At 46.6% G+C, this 12,516-nt stretch overlaps 1 protein-coding gene across 4 annotated transcripts in view; it reads left to right on the top strand.

Moving 5' to 3' along the window:
• Window positions 1-12,516, top strand: part of LOC149450488 (nectin-1-like) — a 170,914-nt gene that overhangs the window by 78,686 nt on the left and 79,712 nt on the right. For all 4 annotated transcript variants that reach the window (XM_089691938.1, XM_089691936.1, XM_089691935.1 and 1 more), the window contains exon 5: window positions 3,380-3,528. In XM_089691938.1, coding sequence (XP_089548064.1) covers window positions 3,380-3,528 — 149 coding nt within the window. The remainder of the gene's footprint in view (window positions 1-3,379; window positions 3,529-12,516) is intronic.

The following is a 12,516-nucleotide window of genomic DNA, read 5'->3' as shown; positions in this document are numbered from 1 at the left end:
TAAAAAAAATTGGGGATTTAACCCCTTAACGGTGGTGCCTTGTGGCCCTTTAAGAGGTTTCTGATGCGGGGAAACCTCCATCACATGGCGGGCTTTCTGATCATGTGATGACCATGATTGGCTGTCACAGTGGTCACATGATTGGAAATCTCCCAAGGCCAGGAGCTTTCCATTACCTGCCAGTGCAGGGTGCACGCCTTAGGCACAGCTCTGTTTACATTTTGGTAGGCATATATGCGACCTCACGGCATTAAGGCCAACCTGCATATATGCATATCGCTGTTAGGAAGAGGTTAAAGTGGTTCTAAAGGCAAACTTTTTTTACCTTAAAGTGTTACTAAACCCCGGACCCTGCATTCACTATATCTGGTCTCCCCGGACCCTGCATTCAATATATCTGGTCTCCCCGGACCCTGCATTCACTATATCTGCTCTCCCCGGACCCTGCATTCACTATATCCGGTCTCCCCGGACCCTGCATTTCCTATATCTGGTCTCCCCAGACCCTGTATTCACTATATCTGGTCTCCCCGGACCCTGCATTCACTATATCTTGTCTCCCCGGACCCCGCATTCACTATATCCGGTCTCCCCGGACCCCGCATTCACTATATCCGGTCTCCCCGGACCCTGCATTCACTATATCCGATCTCCCCGGACCCCGCATTCGCTATATCCGGTCTCCCCGGACCCTGCATTCGCTATATCTGGTTTACCCAGACCCTGCATTCGCTATATCCGGTCTCCCCGCACCCTGCATTCGCTATGTCCGGTCTCCCCGCACCCTGCATTCGCTATGTCCGGTCTCCCCGGACCCTGCATTCGCTATGTCCGGTCTCCCCGGACCCTGCATTCGCTATGTCCGGTCTCCCCGGACCCTGCATTCGCTATGTCCGGTCTCCCCGGACCCTGCATTCGCTATGTCCGGTCTCCCCGGACCCTGCATTCGCTATGTCCGGTCTCCCCGGACCCTGCATTCGCTATGTCCGGTCTCCCACAGTACACACAACATGGAAATGCAATTATTTTAGTAAATATAAACTGCTAAATACCTTTTCTCATCAGCAGTCTTGTGACTTCTATGAGTGTCCAGCTGAGCACTGGTTAATCTTGTAGAAGAAGTTTACATTTTCCTCTGATTGTCCTATGAGGCTGCATTACCCCTGACCCTCTATCTGGACAGTGCCGATTGGCCCTGTGCTGATCACATACACTCTCTAAAAGAAAAAAAAACTCTCTAGCAATACACACTAAACTGAGCATGTGCAGAGTGTCTCCTACAGCTCTGTACTATTGGCAGATTAATTAGGGATGGTAGAAGAAGGGGAGGAACAGAGGAGACAGCCTTTTTGCACAATGTGGAGGATTAACCCCTTAGGTTCCACAGTGAGTATAACTAGCATGCTTTACTGCATATACAGACTGATTGTATTGTTGTGGGTTTAGTAACACTTTAATTCTGAAAGGGCAGTTGAAGTAAGGGATGTTGACTAAGCACACTGATGTATAGGTCACCTTCTTGGCAGTGAAAACCTTACTGGAATTATGCATGAGGCTTTAGATTGTGAGAGAGGCAAAGGAAATCCAACTGTATTTCCCGTAATAGTTTGTTGTTCTAGCATTGGAAGCTCAAATATGCAAGTAAGCAGAATGAGCATCTCTTTGATGTGAAGACACTCATTCACTGTCCAGTCAGCAGCCTGGTGGTGCCTGGTGACCAGGCTGCATTGATTAACTGCATTGCAGAAAATTTAGGTCACTGACCCATTTTTGGTTTCTGGAAGGGGTGTCTACATCAGAGGAAGTGTGTACATCACAAAAATGGCTGAACAGAATTGTATGTGCGTTCATTTCACCTGATTATGTATCTGTCTAGAGCAGTGGTCCCAGCCCTCCAGTATCTCCAGCAGGCCATGTTCTGGGAATTTCCCTTAGATAAAAGAGCTTAATAAATCATTGACATTGATTTAAAGCACCTGTATAAGGTGAAGAAAATTCTGAGAACACGACCTGTTGATACTTGAGGGCTGAAGTTGGGAACCATTGGTCTAGAGCAAGGGTCTCCAAACTTTTTAAACAAAAGGCCAGTTTGCTGTCCTTCAGACTTTAGGGGGACCAGACTGTGGCCATTGGGAGTAGAAAATGCTCCAGTGCCATTGGGAGTAAAAATACCTCAGGTTTTGGTGGTCCATGGAAGTAAAAAAAAAAAAATACATATCACCTGTGGTCAGTAGGGTGAGAAATGGTGCCCCTTCATTGATGTCAGTTGGAGAATAGTGTCACATCATTGGTGTCAGTGGGAGGAATAATGCCACATGACTGGTGTCAGTGGGAGAAATCGTATCCCATCATTTGTGTCAGTGGGAGGAATAGTGCCCCATCATTGGTATCAGTGGGAGGAATAGTGCCCCATCATTGGTGTCTGTGGGAGGCATAGTGCCCCATGATGGTATCAGTGGGAGGAATAGTGCCCCATCATTGGTGTCTGTGGAAGGAATAGTGCCCCATCATTGGTGTCTGTGGAAGGAATAGTGCCCCATCATTGGTGTCTGGGGAAGGAATAGTGCCCCATCATTGGTGTCTGGGGAAGGAATAGTGCCCCATCAGTGGTGTCGGGGGAAGGAATAGTGCCCCATCAGTGGTGTCGGGGGAAGGAATAGTGCCCCATCAGTGGTGTCGGGGGAAGGAATAGTGCCCCATCAGTGGTGTCGGGGGAAGGAATAGTGCCCCATCAGTGGTGTCAGGGGAAGGAATAGTGCCCATCATTGGTATCAGGGGAAGGAATAGTGCCCATCATTGGTGTCAGTGAGAGAAATAGTGCCCCATCATTGGTGTCAATAGGGGGAGTAATGCCCCATCATTCGTGGAAGGAATAGTACCTCATCATTGGTGTCTGTGGGAGAAATAGTGCCCTATCATTGGTGTCAATAGGGGGAATAGTGCCCCATCTTTTGTATTAGTGTGAGAGAGAGTACCCCATCATTTATATGAGTGGTAGGAATTATGCCCCATTATTGTTGTCAGTGGCAGGAATAGTTCTCCATCAATGGTGTCATTGGAATAAATGGTTCCTCATCGTTGGTGTCAATGAGAGGAATATGGCCCCAAGGGCCTGATAAAGACAAGCAGAGGACCACATCTTTCCCGCAGGCCACACACACAGTTTGGAGTCTGCTGGTCTAGAGATTAGCAGGAAATAGTAGCAGCTACAGGTTGCCTAATACAGTTGTGTATAATTAATAACTGCACGTTTTATCTGGAAATTCCATTGAATAAAATTGTATTACTGCAAATTTACTGCAGCAATTGACTTGTAGACAGTTTTCATCTTCTTGAAGTGCGGTAATATAGTTTGTTATTGTTTGATTTCTGTTTGCAGGAAAGATACGTTTGATTCCAAAGCAGCGGTGCAGCTGGGAAATGGAAAATATTTATATATGAAAAACTTTCCAAAAGGACTTTATATCTGTGAGGTCACCAATCCAATTGGAACATCATTGGGATATCTTTATTTTTACAAAGACACAGGTAATTCTTAAGTGAACTATAATGAATTCATGTATTATAGGGGTTGGCAACCAACAGCATGTTATTGCCCTGTGGTTAGAAAGCTTATGTGCATACCCACAGCAGTACCCTGCCATTTCTGAAGGTACAGTGTGTGGGGCTGATTTGAGGTCTGAACTGCATGCTTTGGGGTTGACCTGAGGTCTGAAGGTGCAGGCTTTGGGGTGATCTGAGGTCTGAAGGTACAGGAACTGAGGCTGATCTGAGATCTGAAGGTGTGGGAATTGAGGGAGGTCTGAAAGTGCAGGATTTGGGGTGATCTGAGATCTGAAGGTACAGAAAATGAGGCTGATCTGAAGGTGTAGAAAATGAGGCTGATCTGAAGGTGCAGGATTTGGCGATGGTCTGAGGTCTGAAGGTGCAGGATTTGGGGTGAACTGAGGTCTGAAGGTGCAGTAATTGGGGTGATCTGAGGTCTGAAGGTGCAGTAATTGGGGTGATCTGAGATCTGAAGGTGCAGAAAATGAGGCTGATCTGAGATCTGAAGGTGCAGAAATTAAGGATGGTCTAAGGTCTGAAGGTGCAGGATTTGGTGTGATCTGAGGTCTGAAGGTGCAGGATTTGGTGTGATCTGAGGTCTGAAGGTGCAGGATTTGGTGTGATCTGAGGTCTGAAGGTGCAGGATTTGGGGTGATCTGAGGTCTGAAGGTGCAGTAATTGGGGCTGATCTGAGGTCTGAAGGGACATAAACTGGGGCTTTTCGAAGGTCTGAATTTCATGCTTTAGGGCTGATGTGGGGCCTATATTGCATGTGTGCTTTGAGGCCGATCTGAGGTGTGAAGGTGCAGGAATTGGGTTTGATCTGAGGTGTGAAAATATAGGAATTGTGGCTGATCAGAGGTCTGAATGTGCAAAAATTGAGGATGGTTTGAGGTCTGAAGGTGCAGTAATTGGGGATGGCCTTGAGGACTGCAGGAATTGGGGATGGTGTGAGGTCTGAAGGTGCAGGAATTCGGGATGGTGTGAGGACCGAAGGTGCAGGAATTGGGGTTGGTGTGAGGTCTGAAGGTGCAGAAATTGGGGATGGTGTGAGGTCTGAATGTTCAGGAATTGGGGATGGTCTGAAAGTGTGGGAATTAGGGCTTCTGTGAGGTCTGAAAGTGCATGCATTGTGGGGCTGATCTAAAGTCTGATGGTGCATAAATTGCATGCTTGCTTTGGGGCTAATCTGAGGTGTGAAGGTCTGAAGGTGCAGGAATTCGGGATGGTGTGAGGACCGAAGGTGCAGGAATTGTGGCTGATCAGAGGTCTGAATGTGCAAAAATTGAGGATGGTTTGAGGTCTGAAGGTGCAGTAATTGGGGATGGCCTTGAGGACTGCAGGAATTGGGGATGGTGTGAGGTCTGAAGGTGCAGGAATTCGGGATGGTGTGAGGACCGAAGGTGCAGGAATTGTGGCTGATCAGAGGTCTGAATGTGCAAAAATTGAGGATGGTTTGAGGTCTGAAGGTGCAGTAATTGGGGATGGCCTTGAGGACTGCAGGAATTGGGGATGGTGTGAGGTCTGAAGGTGCAGAAATTGGGGATGGTGTGAGGTCTGAATGTTCAGGAATTGGGGATGGTCTGAAAGTGTGGGAATTAGGGCTTCTGTGAGGTCTGAAAGTGCATGCATTGTGGGGCTGATCTAAAGTCTGATGGTGCATAAATTGCATGCTTGCTTTGGGGCTAATCTGAGGTGTGAAGGTGCAGAAATTGGGGCTGAACAGCATTAACCCCTTCGCCCTGGTGCCTCCCGGCCCTTTAACCTCCTGGGCGGTATGATTCTTTCCGATTTTTTGTGCTGAAAGCGGTACCATTTTTTTGCATGGAAATATGTAATTTTTTATTGTAGGCTGTAATTTTTAGGAATAACTCACTGAAATCTGTCCGAGTCTAGTAAACATTCCGGGTATGATAAAACTTGAAACACAAAATCATAAATTATAATTTAATAAATAATCATAAAAAATAATATAATAATAAATTTAATTCAATAATATAATCAAACCAAAAACACTGAAATTTGAAATACAGAGGCAAATTCGCACATCGCTGAGCAAAGTTGCAAAATCGTTTTCAGTGTCTGACGACGAATTTCCCCCACAAATCATTATCACTCAATTCTGCAAGTGGTTCTGATTTACTATCGCTGTTCTAAAACCGCTTTTGACGTAAAAGGGACGCTTTTTGGACGCCATGGACTTTTCTAAGTTTCCAGGCAGAAAGAACAGTCAAAATGCAGGCAGGGCGCAGGACAAAGCAGTAGGGACAAAATGTATGTGAAATGCATTGAAACAGCAATGACGGCAAAAATGACATTTTATAAAAATTTCAAATTTCCCGCCGGTTCCGGCGCCCGTACGTCCCGACGTCACAAGGACCGGAACACGGAAGCCGGATGCCGGCATCGGCCGGAGGAGATGGCCGGGGATGCTGCAGGGGACACATCGCGGGAGCGAAGGACAAGGTAAGTGCTGCAGGGACCCCCTAAGCAACGCCGCATGGTAAGCCTGAGTGTAGCTCGGGGTTACCGCTTTTGGTACTCAAATTTTACCCCGAGCTACACTCGGAAATACCGCTAAGGAGGTTAAGGGTTTCAGAAGAAGGGAGGCGGGGCAGGGTTTAGGATCATGTGACACGCTGTCACGGCGGTCACATGATTAGGCAAGGTCCTGATCGAAAGAGGAGATTGGGATCTTTCCGTAGGTACCGGACGTCTGTGCTGGGAGTGCACAGGGCGCGCATGCTCAGCACATATGTTCTTTTTTAATAGAACGCAAATGTGCGGCCGCTCGGCATCTAGGCCCAGACACCGGGAGGCCGCACATTTGCGTTCGACTGGCGTGAAGAGGTTACTTTAACTTAGCAGTACACTTATGAGTACAAAAGTTGAAGACAAACTACACAACTATGGTGTGCTTTTGTTCACTGGCACACCAGTTGCCAAATGCCTATAAACTGGCATTTAATGTGAAAAAAGTTGCTGACCCTTGATATACACTGTTCAAGAAAATTAAAGGAACACTTTGTAATCAGAGTACAGCATCAAGTCAATGAAACTCCTGGGATATTGATCTGGTCAGTTATGTATCGGAGGGGGTTGTTAATTAGTTTTAGCTGCTTTGGTGTAATGAATTTAACAACAGGTGCACTGGATGGGCAACAATGAGACAACCCCCAAAACAGGAATGGTTTTGCGGGTGGAGGCCACTGACATTTTTTTCCCTACTCCTCTTTTCTGGCTGTTTTTCATTAGTTTTGCATTTGGCTAGGGTCAGTGTCTCTACTGGTGGCATGTGGCGATACCTGGACCCTACAGAGGTTGCACAGGCGGTCCAAATCCTCCAGGATGGCACATCAATACGTGCCATTGCCAGGTTTGCTGTCTCCCAGCACAGTCTCAAGAGCATGGAGGAGATTCCAGGAGACAGGCAGTTACTCTAGGAGAGCTAGACAGGGCCGTAGAAGGTCCTTAACCCATCAGCAGGACCGGTTTCTTCTCCTTTGTGCAAGGAGAAACAAGATGAGCACTGCCAGAGTCCTGCAAAATGACCTCCAGCAGGCCACTGGTGTGAATGTCTCTGACCAAACAATCAGAAACAGACTTCATGAGGGTGGCCTGAGAGCCCGATGTCCTCTAGTGGGTCCTGCGCTCACTGCCCGGCATTATAGAGCTCGATTGGCATTTGCCATTTAACACCAGAATTGGCAGGTCCACCACTGGCACCCTGTGCTTTTCACAGATGAGAACAAGTTCACCCTGAGCACATGTGACAGACATGAAAGGGTCTGGAGAAGCCATGGAGAAAGTTATGCTGCCTGTAACATGGTTCAGCATGACTGTTTTGGTGGTGGGTCAGTGATGGTCTGGGGAGGCATATCCATGGAGGGACACACAGACCTCTACAGGCTAGACAATGGCACCCTGACTGCCATTAGGTATCGAGATGAAATCCTTAGACCCATTGTCAGACCCTACGCTGGTGCTATGGATCCTGGGTTCCTCCTGGTGCACGAAATTGTCCGGCCCCATGTGGCAAGAGAATGCAGGCAGTTCCTTGAGGATGAAGGAATTGATACCTCTGAATGGCCCCCACGCTCCCCTGACCTAAATCCAATAGAACACCTCTGGGATATCATGTTTCGGTCCATCCGATGCCGCCAAGTTGCACCTCAGACTGTCCATGAGCTCAGTGATGCCCTGGTCCAGATCTGAGAGGAAATCCCCCAGGACACCATCCGTCATCTCATTAGGACCATGCTTCGACGACGTCGGGCATGCATACAAGCAAGTGGAGGACATACAAACTACTGAGGACCATTTTGAGTTGCTACAATGAAATTTCAGCAAAATGGACTCGCCTGCTGCATCATTTTTCACTTTGGTTTTCTGGGTGTCTTTGAATTCAGTCCTCTGTAGGTCGATCATTATCATTTCTATCAAACAATGCGGCATCCTTATGTTCCTAACACATCACTCAGTCCATATCAGTATAGATATTCAGCATGAGATTTTTCCCCATTGAGATCTGATGTGCTTTCAAAGTGTTCCTTTAATTTTTTTTTAGCAGTGTATTATGTAGGCGCATTGCCATTTTTACACATTCTGTAAGTGGAATGAGTTTGTAGAACAATTGTTCATTTTTTAAGGGCAACTAAAGTTCTTGTTTTGTGTGAGGAAATTACTGTACTTTAGCTAAAAGGAAGCAGCTAATGTAAATAAATGGTACTAATAAATTAGTAATTCTCTTCAGCCAGTGTTGTAATCCAGAAAACCTTGACAGATACCGTAGCCAGGCCCATGAACACCAAAACATCTACAAAGTGTCTGTCTATTTCTTATAAATCCTCAGTTTCAGTATTTGCAGCTGCTGATTTTTATTATTTTAAAAACAGAGTAAAGTTCCTGTTTAGGATTCTTCCTGCCCCACATGCCTTCTATCCCCAGGCAGGTTCACACATCTATATGTGAGACCTAGCGAGCGCACATGGGAGCAGCTATATGCACCAAAAGGAACCACAAAACCTTTCTATAACAAGCAAATGTAAATAAAGTGCAGCGCTAAAATGAAAGATATCCAATGAGGAACAGATCCTATATAAACACTTCTGTATGAGTATAAGCGAAGAGTCCAATATAATATATCATATGATGACTCGATTAGCCCAGTGTGAAAACTGATCCGGTATCCAGGTGAAAAAGTATGGAAAGATTGCCCACTCACCAGAAGCGCAATCTTAATGTGCATAAAGAGATCACAAATGGCCGGAGGTCCCGTGCAGGTACTGCCTGGTACTAGGATGATCCTCAGAAGGTCCCCTCATTTGGTAATGGGTAGTGGATATGCCGGTCTGGTCTATGACTCGCTTCTTAGGCCTGGACAGGTCACCTGGAATCCTGGGCTGGGGAGTGAAAGCTCAGTGCAGAGCAATAAAAATATAGATGCTCATAGTGTAGTATTCAATAGATTTATTGAGCATAAAGATAAGAGGTATAGGTGGTGTACATACACAGGTATAAAACACACAGGGTGACTGTGAGTAGCATTGCAGCATAAAGTTGCTGAATACACTGACCAGTATAATACAAATGGTGGCCGCCAGACCTCCTGATCCGGCGGCGTGACGACAAGGCGTACAAGGGCTCCTCCTATAGGTTCACACATCTGCTCTGGCACTGCCCATGGATAAATTAGATTTTGGACTCAGGTGATCTAGTTCTTACATGACGATATGGGTTCCCCTGTCTCCTTGGATCCCAAACCGTGCCCTTTGGAAATTCTGCCTGACGCAGGTGCTGGTAAGTATTTGACTGTGTTTGTTTTTACTTGAAACTTTTAGTGCCAGGAAACTGGTAGCCCGCCATAGGATGCAGACTCTTCCTCCTACATTGGAGGAATGGATGGCGGATATGAATAACATCCTGCCTTTTAAAGAAAATGGTATATGATAATAAAGGCTGCCCTATTAAAACACAATCTGGGGTCGTTGGCTGCAATCTGCCGATACCTGTACATAGATAATGAAGGTCTGGATTAGCTTCATATATTGAACACACATTTGCCCTTCTTCTTTTATCCAAATAGATGCATGTATCTTTTCCATGTATTGGCTTCCCTGAAGTAGGCATATTTTCCCCATATGGCGATGTGTTGACTATCTTCTGCTGCCGGCAAATGACCCTTTTCAGGGCTTTTTTTCTCAGACAATAGGTGCAGGAACCACCCCCCCCATCTGAGTCAGCCTTTTCTCCACCCCCACCTACCTTCCAGCACCATCCATTGGTTCCACTTCCCAGTACTGCCCACTTTAGAGAATGCTGAACCAAGTATCATGTTGTTGTGCTAAGTAATTTGGAATCCACCCCCCTCTGCCTATCCCTCCACTGGCTCCCGATTGCCCAATGCATCAAATTCAAACTACTAACTCTGACCTACAAAGCCATTCACAACACTGCCCCTACCTACCTCACCAACCTGATTCTCAAGTACCACCCTACCCGTACCCTTCGCTCCTCACAGGACCTCCTTCTATCTTGCTCCCTGGTCTCCTCCTCCCACGCACGACTGCAAGACTTCTCCAGGTCCTCCCCCATCCTCTGGAACTCACTACCCCAGTCCATCAGATTGCCACCTTCAGGCACTCCGTGAAAACCCACCTCTTCAGGGGAGCCTACCCCACCCTCACCTAACAGCCGTTCTCTTTCATTCCTCCCACCACTCCATCCCCCACAGCCACTTCCTCCTGTACCACTACCCCCTCCCTCCTAGGTTGTAAGCTCGAAAGAGTAGGGCCCTCTAACCCCTCGTGTGCTGTTTGTTGTTGCTGTACTGTTTCATGTATTGTCCCCCCCTCTATTGTACAGCGCTGAGCAAACCCTTTGGCGCTAAATAAACTCAATGTAATAATAATTTGTTAATGATAACAAGAACAGCTGTAAAATGGATCCCCTGCAGCCAGCAGCAATAGACCCCCCTGGCAACAACAGATCCCCCCCAGCAACAATAGACCCCTGGCAGCCACAACAGGAGTCCTGGAGTTGCCGGAACTGCGTTCCCCCCCGTATTCCCACTGAAAAAAAGCCCTGACTCTTTTGTACAGGTCTCCATTGATGTGTTATGATTAATATTATATTTATATTGTCACCATGGGGTTGTTTCTTTTTAGTCCACTGTACCCCCTCCCATGCCCCAGTTCTGTGGTCCTTTAAGACTTAATCAGCAAAAAATGACTGGTTAACCCAATAAAAATGTTTTTTTTTTTTTAATCACAAGGTTTCCTTTACACTGTACTGGCTTTTCACAATAATAATGTGATGATAAAAAGGTGTGTGTGAAATGTTTAGTGTAGTGAAACACTTTTGGTAGTGAAGTATTGCATTTTTTGTGGCCTGCACATCTGTCAAAAATGATGGACATCCGAAAAGGAAAGAGGGACAGAGGGATTTGGTTTTAAAAGAGGAACTGTCCATCCAAATGAGGGACAGTTGGGAGGTATGCACTACTGTGCTGCTCACTATTTTCCTTGCTGGAAAGGAAGCTGTACCTGCGGAACTATCAGTGCATGGATCACCCTACTTCTGCTTTATTCCTTCTGATTTTGCTACTTTTTCTGCTGCTTCTTGATTGTTACCAGCCAGTCATTAGATCACCAGTCATCGGGGAGGCAGTTCTAAAATGAGGACGCAAAGCCCTGTCCCTACCAAGATAGATGCTTCAACATAGAGCCTGTAACGGAACCGACCCAGTCCGCGCTGAGTACTTCCATTTAGAATACCGCTTCCCCGTCCGAACACCAACAACAGGCACCACAGATTTGAAGTAAACCAGAAAGTAGACTAGTTTATTTGAACACAGATACAAGATATAGACATTCAAGGGACAAATCCCCCCTCCCTGCATAATGACACAGGGTGGGGCAATCTACATTTAGTAACAAGAGACACACATGTATTCAAACTTCACACCAGCAGACAGTCCCATAAGGAGGGAGGGCTGCTGGAGACCCCCCCCCCCCACTAAGCTAATACACATAAACACATACATCCGATAATAGTTTGCTCCCAAGTAAGACAAACAATAGAACAATGGAATGCAACCACATGTCACCAAACAATCCACAACCCCCCATCCCACCTATCTCCTAGACATGTCTATACAATATTAGGACAGATCACCCTGTACCCCTAACAGGCACAGGGTGACTTACACATACGAGGGATATGGGGAGCTAAGACAGGGGTCTCCCCAACTCACCTCTCTCCTGCTTCCCTGTTCGAACACAGATCCACGGACACCACCGCTAACCATACGAGACTAGACAAGATCAGTCTTGAAATAAATCAGGAAATAGACTATTTTAACACAGATACATATACAGGGCGGGGCAATACACACCCAGTAACGAGACAAATCAGCAGACCGTCCCATCAGGGGGAAGGGCTGCCGGAAACCCCCCCCCCCCCCAGCCAATACACAAACACATACATCCCATAATAGTTTGTTCCCAAGCAAGACACACAACAGAATAGGATACAAACACATGGCATTAATCAATGAAAAACCCCCCACCCCAATATTAGGACAGATCACCCTGTACCCCTAACAGACACCGGGTGACTTACACATAAGAGGGATATGAGGAGCTGAGACAGGGGTCTCCCCACCCCTCCAAAGTGAGCTGGGTTCCATGGGCCCCCCACCCAAAGTGACTCCCATCACCGAGCCACTGTAGGGAAATCTCAAAATGTGTGGTTCATGCAAGATGACCAAAGATTTTTCATGACCTGGAGCCATTTTACCAAGAAGAATGGGCAGCTTTGCCACCTGCAGGAATTGGGACCTCATAGACAACTATTACAAAAGACTGTACACTGTCATTGATGCTAAAGGGGGCAGAACACAGGATTAAGAACTAAGGGGATGCAAACTTTTGAACAGGGGGCATTTAATTTGTTTACTTGTTGCCATGT

This window comes from Staurois parvus, unplaced genomic scaffold (genome assembly GCF_062004578.1).
Source record: "Staurois parvus isolate SC_StPar_1 unplaced genomic scaffold, SC_StPar_1.0 ptg000574l, whole genome shotgun sequence".
Taxonomy (NCBI): domain Eukaryota; kingdom Metazoa; phylum Chordata; class Amphibia; order Anura; family Ranidae; genus Staurois; species Staurois parvus.
The sequence above is the reverse complement of the archived record's forward strand: the minus strand, read 5'-3'. Positions and strand labels throughout refer to the sequence as shown.